This window comes from Lissotriton helveticus, chromosome 4_1 (assembly GCF_964261635.1).
Source record: "Lissotriton helveticus chromosome 4_1, aLisHel1.1, whole genome shotgun sequence".
NCBI classification, from domain to species: domain Eukaryota; kingdom Metazoa; phylum Chordata; class Amphibia; order Caudata; family Salamandridae; genus Lissotriton; species Lissotriton helveticus.
In genome coordinates, this window is record NC_136063.1 from 650744469 (window position 1) to 650762191 (window position 17723).

General features: G+C 43.5%; 1 protein-coding gene across 6 annotated transcripts in view; it reads right to left on the reverse strand.

Annotated features, from left to right (window-relative positions):
• Window positions 1–17723, reverse strand: part of CHCHD7 (coiled-coil-helix-coiled-coil-helix domain containing 7) — a 97298-nt gene that overhangs the window by 35102 nt on the left and 44473 nt on the right. For 2 of the 6 annotated variants that reach the window (XR_013610538.1, XM_078687288.1), the window contains 2 exons: window positions 13366–13417; window positions 12149–12213 (listed from right to left, as the gene is read on the reverse strand). The exons of 3 other annotated variants lie outside the window; for them this stretch is intronic. Coding sequence is in view for 2 of the 3 variants with exons in the window: in XM_078687288.1 (XP_078543414.1) it covers window positions 12149–12202 (54 nt within the window). In the remaining variant the exon portion in view is untranslated. The remainder of the gene's footprint in view (window positions 1–12148; window positions 12214–13365; window positions 13418–17723) is intronic. One more of the 6 variants, XM_078687287.1, reaches the window with a different exon arrangement.

Here is a 17723-nt window from a genome sequence, read left to right on the forward strand (position 1 = left end):
AGTGATCAGAGGAACAAGACTTCAAGGACTGAACAAGAGAACCCCCTTCATAAAGGGACGATGTTTTCGGTGTCCTGCTTAGCAGTGGAAAGTGGTGAGACATTTACATTTGAGATACCCTGTGACCAACAAGCATTGACCAAAGCAAATAGGTCCAGCATTAAAGTGCTAAAGCATACAAAGCCAGGACTACCAGTTTTGGTACAGCTTGTGTAGAACAGTAGTGACAAAAGCTATAAAGCTTGTGGGAATATAGTCATGAGGGAAAACAAAAATGTGTTTCAATGTCTTACAGCACAAAGATAGGATGTTTTTATGCTGCTCAGCACTTTTTGCATACACAAGTTATAATAGTGTTGCAAATTTAAGTGTACACACTTTTTGTAAAAGTTTAATGTAAAACAGTAGGTTTATAGCCTCTTCTGTCCCTCCCACAGAGCAGGGACTTAGTACTGTCTCATTCCGCCATGGCTCTTCATATGTTCTCTGGGGGACTATTTTCTTATTGGTTTCCTGCTCTATTACTATTTGTCTGTGTTCAGCCTCGGTACCATAGCAGTCTACATGTGCATCTAGCATTCCTCCCTCCCACCTCCTCTTAATGACACAATTGTGTTAGTGCTACCTCTCATTCTGTGCCTTCCACTCCATTGCTTGTATTTTTTTTTCCAAATATTTTTGCACTTTTCGATGTCCAGCGTCATTTGGGCTGTTTTTAGTAGGAGATGTTGGGTTCTGGGCTTCCTGTTAGGGGGGATTGGGATTTTTATTAGCCATCTGATTCTCTACATTCTACTTTAATTTTGGCGTTTGTGCTATTTCCTGTCCCAGTCGTTCCATGCTGCTAGGAGTTCGCTTTTCTCTGGGCTGTACCTAAGGTGAAGCATGAGGAGACACTGCTTTGAATGTTTAATAGAAACAGAAAATGCGTTCCGCCGCCAGCGCATATTAGCCCTCGCAGCTGTGCAACACTGGTCTCCCCCAATGTGGAAGCTGCAGCGACTCGTGCAGGAGGCGCTGTCCCAAACAGTAGCCATGTGATTCTGCTGAAAACCAGCTATAGGCGTTTAAAATGTGCACAAAATAAAGCTGGGTATTAATTTTGGATGTCCAAGGTAGTTAACAATGTCTTCATTCGTCCGCTTTCTTTTTCTATGACTAAGAAGCACGGAACAGAAAGTGGAAGACAGATCAAGGGTGATGGTCAGTGCTTGAATTTTGTTCTGTGTCAACCCTTTAACGCTGTTCCCATAGTACTGCAACCGTTTTGGTAATGGAAAAGGTACCACTCCCTAAACGAGGTGCACATTGAGGGCATATTGGTGCATCGAACTGAGCCAGCTGGCCGGGTAACTGTGCAGAGACTACAACTGCGGAGTACTGAAGCTCACCATATGTGCGAGTTATCTTCTGGGTCTGAGTGTGTGTGTGTTGAGATGTTTCTTTCGGGGCGTTCAAACCCCTCGGCAATCGTTTTAAATAGTATGGTTGCCCTGGCTAGTGAAAGGCCAGTGGATGCGGCTGCGTAGGGAGTCACAGAGCAGGTATTGACAACTGCGGCGCAGAGGAGGAGCGGACTCAAGGGATAAAGAGCGCAGCAACAAGCGGCATGGTTCAAATGTCTATTATTTGAAAATACATAAATTAACAAAGGAGGGAGGTACAGTAACACAGAAGGATTCTTACTCCACAAACATTCATATAAACAAAAGGAATCCTACTGGGGTAAAGAAAGAGTGTTCGTCACGGTGGTGTGGGAGCACTCCGTGTTTTATAAAATACCCCTCACACACCAAAAGGCCCCTTGGTGTCATGCTTCATCATTGGGGTCTTCGCACCCTTCTAACGGGATGCGGCGTGCTGCGACCTACGGCTACGCGGGAGCACTTATAGTAATGACTATATGTGGTGCATGTGAGTGGGTATATTATATATGTGAGTGGTGGGTTGAGGTGAAAAAATTAAAAAGCACCTGGCTCGTGGGTTGACTAGAAAAAAGTTTATTCAAGACCCCGGGCTGGTACTATTAAAAGAGGTGCAGTGCGAGGTAAACCTGTCGTGATTATGGACAGTACCTCAGGTGTGCGTCAACATGTTTCGGAGGCAAAGCTCCTTCTTCAGGACGGGGACACAACTTCCCCACCTTACTCACGTTTCACTAGTTATAGAAAAAAAAGTGTATTTTATGTTAATTTTAACAAAAAGTGAAAAAAACTATATAAACAGGTGTATGTAATTAAAGGCTACTATGTGCATACAGTGGATTTGTTCAAGTAAATGCGAATTGCATCACCTGAAAAAGAAAAGAAAAAACTGGTCACCCAGGGTATGGGTAGTTCAAACAGGTGCAGTCACCTGGAACAAACCAGACGCTTAATAGCCCTGTGGGAAAAAGGACACTTACAGACATACACAACATAGAAACAAATAACACCCTAAAAATTTTATAGAAGTTGATGACACCCAGCTGGTGGTAACGCTGAATCACCCTTCAACCCAGCCAAGTGATCTAAGGGGCTGTATGGAAGCCGTCTGCGCCTGGATGACCCAGTCATATTTAAAATTGAATGGAGACAAGACGGAGCTAATGATATTAGGTAACTCTCCGTTAAAATCCATCGACTCCATCTGGCCATCCTCATTGGGCTCTTCCCCCGAACCTAAACACATCATTAAAAGCCTGGGAATTTGGATGGATAAAACACTCACATTCAACCACCAGGCAGTAAAACTATCTGCCACCTGCCTGGGTATCCTCAGGCTCATCCGTAAAATCCTTCCGCTCCTCCCTCTAAAGGCAAAACAGATTATGATCCAGGGCCTAATTCTCTCTCGGCTGGATTTTGGGAACGCCCTCTACCTGGGAGCACCCCAATTAACCCTCAAAAAACTCCAGGTAATTCAAAACTGTGCTGCCCGTATCCTCCTGGGCATCCCTCGTCGCCAATCCGTGAAAACTGAATTAAAAAGATCTCCACTGGCTACCTATGAAGGAAAGAATCGAGTTTAAAAGCCTGTGTATCGCCCATCGCGCTTTCTGGAGGAAAGGAGCAGTTCTAAATCACAATCTGATCAATCCATACAACCCCACCAGACAGCTTAGGTCGACGCACGCCTTCCGAGCAAGCAACCCCAGGTTTCAAAGAGCGAGGTGCGGAGGACGAACCTTCTCTGTGAATTCGGCCAGACTCTGGAACTCCCTCTCCCTCTCCCTCCGCTCTGAGCCCAATCTTCTCCCTTTCCGGAAAAAATTGAAAACTCTCTTGTTCAGCAGATAAACACAGTCTTTTTCCTCACACACACCTGTTAATCATTAGAGCTAGGACGCCTGCGGGTAGCTATCGCGCTCTATAAAAACGTAATCTAATCTAAGCTCTGGTCATACTTGTCAAGTATTCTTTGCTTGCTTCATGAGCATTCAGAACGTCTGGGGGGTGATTGCTGTGTGCAATCTAAAGTAGAGGAAAGGTTGCAGTCTTTAATGCAGGTTTTTGCGTGTTATTTTACTCACTTTTGTTGCCTTGGTAAATGCTTGTTTCAAGACCTATACTCACAGACTTCATTAGAAAACTGAAGTTACAGGTCTTTTTTCAAGACAAAACAACGACCTTGGAACCAACAGATACAGGTCTTCGACCAAAGTCGTCCTTTACTCCTCCGGACACAATGTTACCCATAGAACTATTAACATTCGAAAAAGCCATCATGATGGAGGTCAACAAACAGAATCTACTGGAAACTAATACTTTCCACAATACCAGTAAATTGGAACACCTAGCAATAAAAGAACTGGCTGGCAACAAAGACATGATAATAAAACCAGCTGACAAGGGCGGTGCCATAGTCCTTCAAACCAATGAGGCATACAACACAGAATGCTTGAGACTGTTGGCAGACAGACGGAACTACACAATTCTACAAGAAGACCCCACTGAAAATCTCCGCATCAGAATAGGAGGCATGATAGATGAAGCAAGCAAAGAATACTTGACAAGTATGACCAGAGCTTCTATAACATTTTTAGGGTGTTATTTGTTTCTATGTTGTGTATGTCTGTAAGCGTCCCTTTTTCCCACAGGGCTATTAAGCGTCTGGTTCGTTCCAGGTGACTGCACCTGTTTGAACTACCCATACCCTGGGTGACCAGTTTTTTCTTTTTTTTTCCTTTTCTTTTTCAGGTGATGCAATTCGCATTTACTTGAACAAATCCGCTGTAGGCACATAGTAGCCTTTAATTACATACACATGTATATATAGTTTTTTCACTTTTTGTTAAAATTAACACAAAATACACTTTTTTTTTTAATAACTAGTGAAACGTGAGTAAGGTGGGGAAGTTGCGCCCTCGTCCTGAAGAAGGAGCTTTGCCTCCGTAAAATGTTGACGCACACCTGAGGTACTGTCCATATTCACAACAGGTTTACCTCGCACTGCACCTCTTTTAATAGTACCAGCCCGGAGTCTTGAATAAACTTTTTTCTAGTCAACCCACGAGCCAGGTGCTTTTTAATTTTTTCACCTCAACCCACCACACACATATATAATATACCCACTCACATGCACCACATATAGTCATTACTATAAGTGCTCCCGCGTAGCCGTAGGTCGCAGCACGCCGCATCCCGTTAGAAGGGTGCGAAGGCCCCAATGATGAAGCACGACACCAAGGGGCCTTTTGGTGTGTGAGGGGTATTTTATAAAACACTGAGTGCTCCCACACCACCGTGACGAACACTCTTTCTTTACCCCAGTAGGATTCCTTTTGTTTATATGAATATTATTTGAAAATAGACAAGGGGACTGTGCAGTGAGTTTTATTTGCGCAGGCAGCAGTGTACTCCAAGAGAAATAAAGTGGTACAGCATACATTTTCACATGTGTCTGTTGAATTGGTGTGCTAGCCCTCTAAATCAGGGGGTCTGTAGGTTTCCAAGAGTCATGGCTCACTGACATACAGGGGTAATACCAGATCCTACTGATAGTGTTATTTCAGCGCTGCATTAGGTCATTTTTTTGTGTCCATGTATCGTAATTTCTGTTCTCTGTACAGTTTTGACTATTTGTTTCCAATTACTGCACTGGCTATGCTAAATGGGGCAGTGACACATCTAATATTGGTTTTGGATGGATGAGTTACACATGCGCAAGGTACACCTTCACATATCATGTCTCAAAGCATTGTTCTTGGTTGTATTTGAGACGTGGACCAGCTGCTTTAAAGAGACCTGTCGCTTTTGTTGCTGGGAAAGAAATAAAGTAATTTAAGGTTTGTAGCAATATACACTGGCTATTAGCTAAAGAAGCTTGGATGAAGTGAATTGATCAAAATGGAAAAGTAGAGATTATGGTAGTGGGGGAACCTTTCTTATCAGCACAATGAGCACCTAGTGAAGAGTTTTTGTATTCCATTTCCTCCTCAAAGGATAAGAGCCTGGGTGCTATCCAAACTGGTTATTTAAATACTGTATCCCATTCTCCAGCATAACCTGTTGCAGAAACTACAGCATTTGGAGGTGGTGGTGGTGAGTGTTTGTAAAGCAAAAAAAGTTAGGCCATATTACTCCGGAGCCATATGCCATATATGGAGACTCGGTGGACTCAAACAGTCAGTGTTTGACCACATGGTAAAAAGTTCAAATACCTGCGGGTTCACTCAGCCATTCATCCTTTTGAGGAATCCCTGAGGGTTCACTCAGCCTTTTGTCCTTTCAAGGTCAATAAAAGGAGTACAATTGAGTAGCGTAACAAAGATCTTTTCATTCTTATTTGCTTGAATATATTGCTTGCTTGTTCTGCCCTGAAACTTAAGTACATCTCGCTGGTGAAATCCAAAATGGTACATCTTCTTTTAGTCTTTCTTTGTATCTGTAGAGGCATCCTCATTTAATTCTAAACTGGACTGCGTACTATGGGGCAGTGCCAGTCTGAGAACTTTATGGTCGTTGTCTTCTATCATTTTACTTATGAAAATAACAGTAATGCAGTGCTGATGTAAAGGCACAAGAGAAATGGCATCAATACTTTATTAGATCATGCATTTTTTTACATCAAAGTTAAAGTCCTTTGGCAGCTCACATGTTTGGCAATGGTTGTTTATTTTTAGGTTTGCCATATTATTATTGAAACCGATTACACTTTTTTCCATTAGAAATTATTTAGGAAAATTCTAGCATACAAAAACACATTTTACTATATTGGTGTCTCCTATTGTTCTTGCAGGGTTGGTGTCTTTCTTCATTTGTGCATAATTTGGTACCTTTATTCTTGCAAGCATGGTTTGGTGGATTTATTCATGTATTATTTTTTCATTTTGTGTGTAGGATTTGGTGTTTTTTCTTCATTGTATAGTGCTCGTAGTCCATCTTCTTATATGTATTATCACTGGGTTGAGCCTACTGCTTTCTGTTTTTTGTATAAACAGCGGTCAGAAATGTGCAGCTGTGGAGGGTCATATACACGTTCATCCTCCTCAGGCAGAACAGTTAGCACCATTAGTTGGGTATTCCACAAATGTTAACCGTAATCCAGTTTGTGGCTATGTACGGTAGAAGGAATATACAGTCATCATTCATTGCAACATGGCAAGGTTTGAAAGCGTTTGTTGAGACACCCCTTGTAACATTCTTGGCAGTACTGCAATTGCATCTCTTAAGTTTCCTGTTCAGAATGCTTTAGTTTCAAGCATATAACCAACTGTGCATCGACCCAGCAGGACAGTGCCATAGAGGAGCACTGACGTCCTGGAGAAACACCACTGGTAGTTTAACATTTTAGCCTGTATTGATTGATTCAGGCCGTTTGGAAGCTTTCAGCATGGATCACATAACCGTCTCATTGGATGTGATGTAGTGAATTTGTTACATTTGCATCTCATCCTACGAATTCCGAGGGCGTCCGTTCCGTGCACTCCTCCATCCCGCTTGTTTTCCTTTGCTCCTGCATGGTTTGTTCACGGATTTTGCAATTGTACATATTCAACCATTGTTCAAGTATATTTCTTAAGAGTTTAAATGAAACATTTTTTACCATCAGCATTTTTTGTACAGTCCACGCTGACACTCAAACCCGGATACCCAGTCATTAGGTAGGCAGCTCTCTTTGTTAACCACAATGCTATGGTTCTCCTGTTTCTATCAGATGCATTCGGCCACTCCCAACACCCTAGGAAAGTGCCGGAAGTGCCCACTTGATGGATGGTGTGCTAGCATTTTAAAATTAAAAATCACCCTTTTACCTGCTTACTGCGCCAAAGGACCCCCATAAAGCCTGCAGCGTTCAGGCCTGCCTCTGAGAGTAGCAATGTCTGGGTTATAAATGTAATGAGTTTTTCCTTCCCTTTAGTTGTGACTGAGCACCAGGGAAGAGTACCCTTGGGTGACTTTTCATGGCCTGCTCAAGTGTGACTCTGGCACCGCAGAAGGACGACAGATCCAAGGAGGATCCAGACCGGCAATTCCGGTCTTTTTTTCTCTTTTTTTTTTTCTCTGCCAAGTGACCCAAGGAGGCTTTACAGACCACTAGCCTGTTAAAGCAAGAGGGAATCCCCCTCTAACATATAACGCACATTAGGGAGTGCGACACATTTATAAATAAACAACACAATCACCTTAATTTAGTATTTTAATATTTACTTGCACCTTTTTCACATACTCTATGGTCCTGAGGAAAGCCAGTTTCAAAGGCCTGGCTGAAACATGTAGACCACACAGGACGCAGGAGGTCATAATCTGCACTCCAGCACGTCCGACTGCCTTTTAGTTGCTAACAGGGGCCCAGTGATTAAAGTTTATCTATTTACCCTCGGGTACTGTAGTTTTTAAACCTTCACTTACTCACTCATCACACCGCACACTCAGCAATTATACCAGCTCCGCAGTATTTCTGGCGTTGAAGCACACCCGGGACACATTCGGTGTCACTGTGGTGGGCCCGATGATGAAGCATGCCACCAACTAGGTTGGTGGGTGAGGGCTTCATGAACAAACCAAATGGTTTACTAGCACAGGTACCTAATTGAGTCTTCCTCTCACTACCTAGCTAGTCCTTATTGATATCTACATATAATCCTGGGGATCCGGACTAGCTTACCTAGTCCTCTCTCTCTCCTTTGATTTGGCGATGAGTTTTTCCTTCCCTTTAGTTGTGACTGAGCACCAGGGAAGAGTACCCTTGGGTGACTTTCCATGGCCTGCTCAAGTTTGCCAGTTTATTACTTATTGTCATATTGGCGATTTATCGACTTCAGGCCTTTCAATGAACCAATCAATCAAATAGCAGTTATGCAGCGCACAGCTGCTTCATATGAGGCAACCCCGCAATATCTGCAAGAGAGACTGATCTAGCAGTAGAAGAACAGTAGGATCTAGGCCTTAAAAAAAGAGAAGGTTTTTTACTCTATTTAGGTCGAGCCTAGGCAGCCCTGTAGTCATGGCCTTAACTTTTCAGGCAAAAACACTTGTTTATTTCTGAATAATAAGTGTAAAAGCGTTAAGGTAACCATGTTGTTCCTGTTTACATTTCACACGCTTTACTTAATCTTGCATTCCCTATCAGTTTTTGTTTATTTCCAGGATGCAGTTACTTTTTTTTTTTTTTTTTTAATCAGGCAGCACTTTACTAGTCTCCCCTCCCTCATAGCCTATTTCTCATTTTCTGATTCTCCAGCGCCACAGGGTGATACGAATGCCAATATCACTATGCAAATATGATCATTCCACTGCAAATAAAAAAAACTAAAGTATAAAACATTGTCATTTTCAACACCAAGAGCTCCAACTTTCACAAATGAGAGACCTACTGTATTGCAAATGCTTGTTTTAATATCTGGCCCGAAATGGTCACTAATGTATGCTTGTCTAGTTGCTTTTGTAAACAGATGAAAATGTAAGCACTGTACACAGTCAAAAGCAAAGGTTAAGTGATTGGAGGGGTAGCTAGGTTTGAGAGCAGAAGTGGTCTGCTATTGTACAGCGCTGTACTCCGTTTTAGTGTAATTACTGGTATCCACAGAGTGATTAGCTCATGGAGTACATCTTCACGGTTCGACTCACTATCCACATAGTAAGGTATTGTACAAAGGACGTTTAGGTACCAACAGCTTTGCATAGTTTGGACAGCTATGCCACATAATCCCTGAATGGATTTTCTTGTTCACCGGTCCTTTATTGCACTCCACGCTTTCCCAATGGCGTGGACTATCAATGAGTAAATTCTGGGTGCTTAATGTTTCTCCAAGACATTCAACCCAAGGGGGCACCACAACTGTACTGCTACCCATAGCACAGAGTGGTACTGCAATAACATACTGGGTTGCAGTATAAGGTTGCTGTATGGTTAGGGGCAGTTGATGCTATATTTTGGAGAACAGACCTTACCTGTATTGCAGCACAAAGCTGCAGTCGCTCCCACCATAACCTGGATCCTTAATTTCCCTTCAAGACCTGTGGTGTGATTTAAGTGGCAGATGGCATGTTTCCAGCGTGTTGTTTTCAGGGCAGTCACAAGAGGGATTTAGTCAGGGCAGTCTGTCCCAGACCTTACTGTTTGAAGGGGCCCAGGCTGCCACGGTCTGCTTTTGTAATATATTCGGAATGAGGTAGGTAATGCCAGCCACAACTAGATGGTATCACCCTTCTTGTTTTGCTTAAAAATAGGTTCAAATACATCGATTTCCTTTTGAACGAGATCCTCTTGAACCAGAGGGGAACTATGCATAATATCAGAGACATGGCTCCACAAAAGCTTCTGCCAGAGCTCGTGTGGGACTAGGATAAAGAGCTGTATAAACTGTATCCATGGAGGCCTCGAAATAGAAGATGGTGAACATGGATAGCGTGCATGTACATTAATTAAGGGAATCCTAACAGAATGACTAGTTTATTGGAACTAGGGTATTAAACTCGGATTAAAAAAATAAAATAAAAAAATAAATAAAAAAACACCACAAACAGATTATGTAGCCAATCAGGATTAATAAAATATTAAAGTTTTGAAGAAAAGTTGAGCTGCTTGCTGTAGGGAGATTGGCCTTGTGCCAGGGGACCACTCCTTTAATGATCCCCAGTGGTCTTCTCTCAGATTAGAAGGGGAGAAAAAGGCTGGAAAACCGGTTTGGCTGAAAGATCTAGGCCCAGCACCTAACTCCTTGTGTGGCAAGGCCATGTAGCGCACAACCTTTTGTAATAGCTTATATGTCCAGTTTCCAATGAAGCCAACTCCTGCTGCCAGTCCAGGCCTTGAGCCCAACACTGAGCTGCTACCCCTCCCCCTGCTACGTATGCCCATCGACTGCGCAGCTACTAGATTAAGCAGGGTCTGTGCACAGCCTTCAACTATGCACAGAAGGGGTTGGCTGCAAGGCCTGCCCTGCAGTTAGGCCATGCACAAACTCACAATGTGACTAACTACTTTTCACAGTGGGTTTTGCCTTTGTACCTGCCCTACTACTCTCCAGTAAAAGATATTGGGCCTAGTGCATCCCCCACCCTCGTGAAAGGGAAGCTGATCAGAGGTACACCCACTAAAATGTAGAGGAAAGAGTTAGCATTTGGGAATCTTAGAATAATCTGACCTATTCTAGACACCCCTCCCATTGTACTCCAACAGTCTAGGGTCCAAGGCTTCTAGTTTGAAGGAACCCTGATTCTAATCCACACAGACAGGAGAGGGGAAACGGCTGCTGCATGCATGGAAGACGGATAAGTTGGGTCTGTGCAGGAGGAGTCTTCCCCTCCCATGTAAATATCCCTAATTGCCATTTGGATTGTACAGCCTCAAATAGCTCTTCAGAAGTAACTTCCCTGATTAGATTTTAATGGTGTTAACCACCATGCCTCCCCTCTCCCTCCAAGCTCCAATATACACAAACTCCTCCATAAATGCAACAGCTTTGAGCATTCAAACATACATACTTTTGCATCCCACACTACTTTCACTGTACCTGGAGACACCATATCGTAGAGCTTTTGCTTTTAGTTGGTTTAACATTCCAATAAGTCAAGACGCCTTTGTCTCAACTCTAGCCAAAAGAAATATGGAAGTTTCTTTCAAATTAAAACATTTACTTAGTCTGTCCTAAAATGTTCTCTTTAAGTTATCGCTTACACAGTTTAGATACCAACATGGATTTTCTATAATAAAGAAGATCTTTGCAAAGTTTTGATATATATGTAGCAAATGCCTGTAGGTGTGCACATTTTTTTGTTTGCCTCTTCAATTTCCAGCCTGGTCAGTGATATTCTAGTAGAATGGGCACCTCCATCCAACACACTAAAAAGCAAAGTTGGCCACGTTCAATCAAGCCAGGCGCCTTATAAATCACACTTAGCAGTGGATTCAGGCAGCAAGTAGGCACCAACATTCATTTCTAGGTTCAGGAGATGTGCTTGAAATGTGTTTGGTTAGTGATAAGAGTAATTGGTGGTGACAGAAGTGAGTTCAAGGTCTGAGACCTATAGGTACAAGATAACGTAGAAAGTAAACAATTCTGCTAAGTCATGTAGAAGTTCTCCCACTTATATACATGAACTCCTGAACATACTATGGCACACTATCCCAAGGATGCAGTCTTCTACCCACACAGAAGTAGATGCTCCTTCATACAGGAGCATACATTTACCCTCATAGAATATTAGACAATCCCATACAGGTACTCTATGTGGATCCAGACAAGGGGTGAGGACCCATGGGCCACAGACAGCCTCCCCGCCCCCTCCCTCTGACAGTATTAATCTAGCACTGGACCGCACTAGTTCCTGCTTGTTATCAAGTTAGTTTATGGACAGTCCATGCTCTGCTACTGTTACTGCCTCCAAGTCTATGTGAAGAAGCTCCACTGGTCTTTACCCATTTCGTGCTTAGCTCCTTCCCCTCCAAATGAACGTACTTAAAAAGGGAAGACAGAAGCAGTGAGTCGGAAATAGCCAGTGCAAATTACTTGGTCTCCTACTTCAGAAATTCATGTTTTAATAGGATTGAGGAAAAAAAGCTTTGTAACCATACGGTTAAAGGATGTTAAACATGATTGTACTCAATAATAGTTTTTAATTTCCTAGGCAGTATTATTGCTGTGGGATTTTAAGCGAAGCACCAAGTTATCAAAAAAGCATGTGTTAAACATTATAGCTTGTAATATTTCTAATTCTCATACCTCTAAACAGGGATTTAGATCAATGTCTCTCATAGTTCTCACGTTTTTAGACATTCCAAGTTATCCTTTGAATAAAAAAAAAATGAGTCAAATTACTGTCATTTAACTTAATACTGGAACATACCAATAATGTACTTTTACTGATACGAATTAATTCTAGAAAGATGCAAGCACTGTTAAATGGTTTTCTTTGAGGAGTTTGGATTATAATACAAGTGTCCTCATTTCTTCAATAATACCAGATTATTCTATTTGATATTCAAGTTAATGCTAGATCTAAAATAGACAATTTTTGTTTTACTAGCTTCACAAAATTCCACTCTTAACCATACCCAGAGGCAGACTGGCTGAATTGAAGGCCCCTTTGTTGAATTTACATACTTACATCATGAAAAACACAAAGGCTACCAAGGATATAGTGATAACCGATTCCACCGAGGAATGAGGTAAATTGCCCAAAATAATTACTGTATCCGGTATACTCCAAACCAATTCTATTTTACAAGGCTACCTATCTAAGCGTTTGACAACGGTTAAGCAAGAAATGTTTTTATTTGGGTTGGAATCTGTATTCTAGTTTCCTTCTATTTAACCTAGCAGAAATGGGAGACTTTATACAAACAGATTTTATAAGAGCTCAGATATAGCCTTTTTGTTGCAAAACAGTATAAAAAGCAGCCAATGGAGAAAGGTCAACTGAATTAACTTAAAAGTTATTCAATGATATATACAGTCAGTGATCAGTCTAAAACATGGTCAGTCCTCTCAACCCCAAACAGGAGAATATCTGCACTCTATCAGGCTTTAGGCAAACTCTGGTAAAGACTAACACAGCACATTGAGAAGGTCTTTGTGTAACTTGCAGCCCAGAAACCCAGCAAAGCAGATTCACAGAGCTGAGGTCACTTTAAAACCCATCATGCCATATAAACATTAAAAGAGGCAAGTATTTTCAAAAACATGGAAGTCACGTAGTGAAACTAGGCCAGCATATATGGATGCTCATTCAAAGCTCATGCAGATCATGGTTTAACTTCTGGAAGAATATGATTGGGATATCTTACAGCTGAGAACACACTGACCAAAAAAAATTCCACCCTACCAGTCAGTTGCTCAATCATGCTGGTAAATAGGAAGGAACATGAAGGACAATATAGCCATTATTACAAGAAGTGGCATGAAATGAAAAGCATTCGCAACACCTATATACAACTCACTTGACGCAGTGATCAAACAGTCCTCACAGTGGCAGTCTTGTACAAGTCGTCGCTGAAAGACAATAGTTTTGATTAAGACATAACTGACCTTGCATTTTCAATGAGCATGTACAATAATCCCATTCCAATTAGGGTAGGTTATGGCCTGAGCAGAATGAGGACCCCTTCTATCCCCACACTCTTCACTCTTTAACGATCTTAACCTCTAGAACATATGAAAAACATTCTTACCTTTGGTAACGCCGTATCTGTTAGAGACCGGATCTAGCTGCAGATTCCTGAAATTAGAATAATCCCCAGGAGCCAGACAGGATCCGGAAATGTTTATGCAGCAGTACCTCTGCATGTCAGTGGAGGACGTAGAGTGACACTGTAGCAACCTAGTCCTCCAGGTAGGACATCGGAGTCCATTTAAGCCCTTCCCTGACATGCTGATGTCAGTTTCTTCTGGGACAAATTTGTGCTCCAACAATGCGGAGCCACTATAGAAACTGTCTATGGAAACAGTGCGCCAAAAAGAGACATTGTTGTGTCAAACAATTACAAAGTTTTAAAGAAGGGCATCAGAATGCCACAATAGGAATCTTTTAGGTAACAGGACTTTCGGTTCACAGAGCGAGGAGGATGGGTGGGTCTTTAAGGAATCTGCTGTTAGATCCAGTCTCTACCAGTTAAGGGGTTACAGAAGGTAAGTAACCTATTCTTCTGATAGAGACAGGCTCGGATAGGACTAGCCGGTCCACAATGAGATAAAGCAACCACGCTGCCTAAAGAATTATAGGTGAAGTCAAGAAGACGCTTCACTGGGACCGTGGGAAGCCTGCATGAAAAACATGTAGGCAACATTACTCACAGCAGAGGGATAAGGAAGTGGTGGAAGAAAACAATTCATAGAAACAATATATCTCTATGTAGCCCTGCCAAAGATAATCAACCCATGACTGGACAAGACTTAAAGAACCAGGGACATCAGCCCAAACCACTAAATTAGCGCTCCAGCTCTCTGTCGTGGAAACTATAACGTGATCTAACCCCACCCTGTAAGACAGAGAAAAGGGAATCTCAGAGCACAGCCACAATAGAGAGAAAGAGAGACATTGCTGCAATGCTGAACAATGGCATTGCAAGAAGAACAACAACGTTTGGTAGAGGACCCCTCTCATGAGAAACCCCATCCAGGGAGAAGACAACTCTCCGGAACTATGACACATCAAAGCCCATAGGAGAAAGGTAAAAATGAAATTCATAAGCAACGACCAATTTGAGGTCGAACCAGAGTGTCAAGAGAAGCGCAGTGACAAAAGCAGATACGTATTGAAGTGGTCCAGTCAACCCATATAACATAACTAACACGCACACGCAGACACCCCCCCACACACACACACACACACACACACACACCCCTCGAAAAGTCAGCAACATAATACCGTATAAGAGGAGAGTGGTAGTGGAGGATCACCACGCACCCCAGAAAAATAAGGCCGCGCCTGGAGTCCATCCCAAGATATCGCCGCAATAATGGCCAAGACACATAAGACCCTGAAGAGAACAATTTCCATCCAAAAGACAGGAATATTAGACAACAGAAATAGACAGATGTTTCTGATAAAAGATGGAGTATCCAAGCTGTGAAGGGATCCAACTCCACGAAAAAAAAAAAAAGAAAAAAAAACCACAAAGAATGGCAGGGCATACAAGCATGACCAGGATGGAGGTCAGCAAGAAATGACTCACTGAAGACACGATGTAATCACAACTAAAAAGCAGAAAACAAACTCCCATCCTCCAAAGGAAGAGAGGGAAAAAACAGAAGAAAACATTTCTCCAAGCAGATGGAATTCACAAATAAATTGGAAATGGTATAAAGGGCCTCAGAGGGATAGAATCCTTAACACATCCTATGAGGAGAGGAAAGTACCTTCAGAAAAAGGATAGTAAGGGAGACACCAGCCTCCTCAGAAACCAATCCTTTAAAAGATAGAACTATATCATCCAAGGGAGGCACCTTCTAGAAAGAATCCCTTTGATGAAAGTTTTGGCCACAACACAACACTTGCCAATAGGTCTCGCAGTAGTAAAGTTGGAGCTATTACAATTGCAAATAACAATGCCTTTTATTTTTGTTTTCATTTTAAAAACATAAAGGGCTTTGTCATTTACAAAACCAATAGCTCCAACTTTCCTACTGCGAGGCCTATTGTGCACTGCACAGTGTGGGTGAAAGTGGCACTGCGTGGGTGTGAGTGGCTTTGAGTGAGTGGCGTTGCGTGGGTGAGTGGCGTTGCGTGGGTGAGTGGCGTTGCGTGGGTGAGTGTGGCGTTGCGTGGGTGAGTGTGGCGTTGCGTGGGTGAGAGTGGGCTTGCGTGGGTGTGAGTGGCGTTGTGTGTCTGAGAGTGGCGTTGTGTGTGTGAGTGGTGCTGCGTGTGTGAGTGGTGCTGCGTGTGTGAGTGGTGCTGCGTGTGTGAGTGGTGCTGCGTGTGTGAGTGGTGCTGCGTGTGTGAGTGGTGCTGCGTGTGTGAGTGGTGCTGCGTGTGTGAGTGGTGCTGCGTGTGTGAGTGGTGCTGCGTGTGTGAGTGGTGCTGCGTGTGTGAGTGGTGCTGCGTGTGTGAGTGGTGCTGCGTGTGTGAGTGGTGCTGCGTGTGTGAGTGGTGCTGCGTGTGTGAGTGGTGCTGCGTGTGTGAGTGGTGCTGCGTGTGTGAGTGGCGCTGCGTGTGTGAGTGGCGCTGCGTGTGTGAGTGGCGCTGCGTGTGTGAGTGGCGCTGCGTGTGTGAGTGGCGCTGCGTGTGTGAGTGGCGCTGCGTGTGTGAGTGGCGCTGCGTGTGTGAGTGGCGCTGCGTGTGTGAGTGGCGCTGCGTGTGTGAGTGGCGCTGCGTGTGTGAGTGGCGCTGCATGTGTGAGTGGCGTTGCATGTGTGAGTGGCGTTGCATGTGTGAGTGGCATTGCATGTGTGAGGGGCGTTGCATGTGTGAGGGGCGTTGCATGTGTGAGGGGCGTTGCATGTGTGAGGGGCGTTGCATGTGTGCGTGAGTGGCGTTGCATGTGTGCGTGAGTGGCGTTGCATGTGTGCGTGTGTGAGTGGCGTTGCGTGTGTCAGTGGCGTTGCGTGTGTCAGTGGCGTTGCGTGTGTCAGTGGCGTTGCATGTGTCAGTGGCGTTGCATGTGTCAGTGGCGTTGCATGTGTCAGTGGCGTTGCATGTGTCAGTGGCGTTGCATGTGTGAGTGGCGTTGCATGTGTGAGTGGCGTTGCATTTGTGAGTGGCGTTGCATTTGTGAGTGGCGTTGCATTTGTGAGTGGCGTTGCATTTGTGAGTGGCGTTGCATTTGTGAGTGGCGTTGCATTTGTGAGTGGCGTTGCATTTGTGAGTGGCGTTGCATTTGTGAGTGGCGTTGCATGTGTGCGCATCGCATGTATATATTATAAGTGCTGGTTAACCACAGGCCGTGCAACGTCTTTTTTGCAAACTTTCAAGCCTGGATAAGCACACATGGGATTGCGAGACAGAAATCAACTCAAATCAGATCAAATGGGGAATTATTCAAAACTAGTTTTACGAACCTGTAACGGCAGTCTCACTAAAACCCACATGGGATATGTAATCGCACCACCTAGTGGAGCAAGTCGAAAAGTGCAACTTGTTTTTTTCCCAACAGCAAACGTGTCTTCGAACAGCCAGCTCAGCAAAAAACCTACCCTCGTCCCCAACAGACTCTAGAACTGCATATTATTATAACTACAACGAATGGATTCCGTCGCGGACACAGCCACACAGCAGATGGATAAGTGATATGCTAGAGGGATTACAAAATAATTGTATGTTCATGCCAGCATGATATTCTCGCAGCTGACAAAATGCGATATTCTGGGTGTCAACGTTCAAAACCCACAGCAAGACAGAGAGCCTTTTATCCTTAAGCGGTCGGTAAATTGACTATCGTACAGCGGATAAAAAGTAACATCGGTTATGTTGTTTAGAAACCTTACAAATCCTGATGGAAAAGGCAGAAGTGCTGAATGTAGTACTGTATAAAAATGTAGTGCGTGATGCCATACTTTTTGGGGTTACGTGCCTTACAAGCAATGGTATTTGTTCTAAGTAGTTGAGTGAACCCGGATTAAAAAAATATATATATTAGCGGCCGATATTTTGGAAACAGGCTAAGGGAACAACAGCCATACAGTGTGCTGGGGCCACGATCTAACAAGCAATTACGCCATTGTATTGAAGGCAGTGCTTTAAATGGGAAACAAGACGGAGGGCATTGCTGTGGGGAGGGGGTGGAGGAGAAATGCACACGGCGGGCAGGGGAGGGGGCGGAGCGGGGAGAGCGGCATGTGGGTGTGAAGAAGCCGGGCCTTT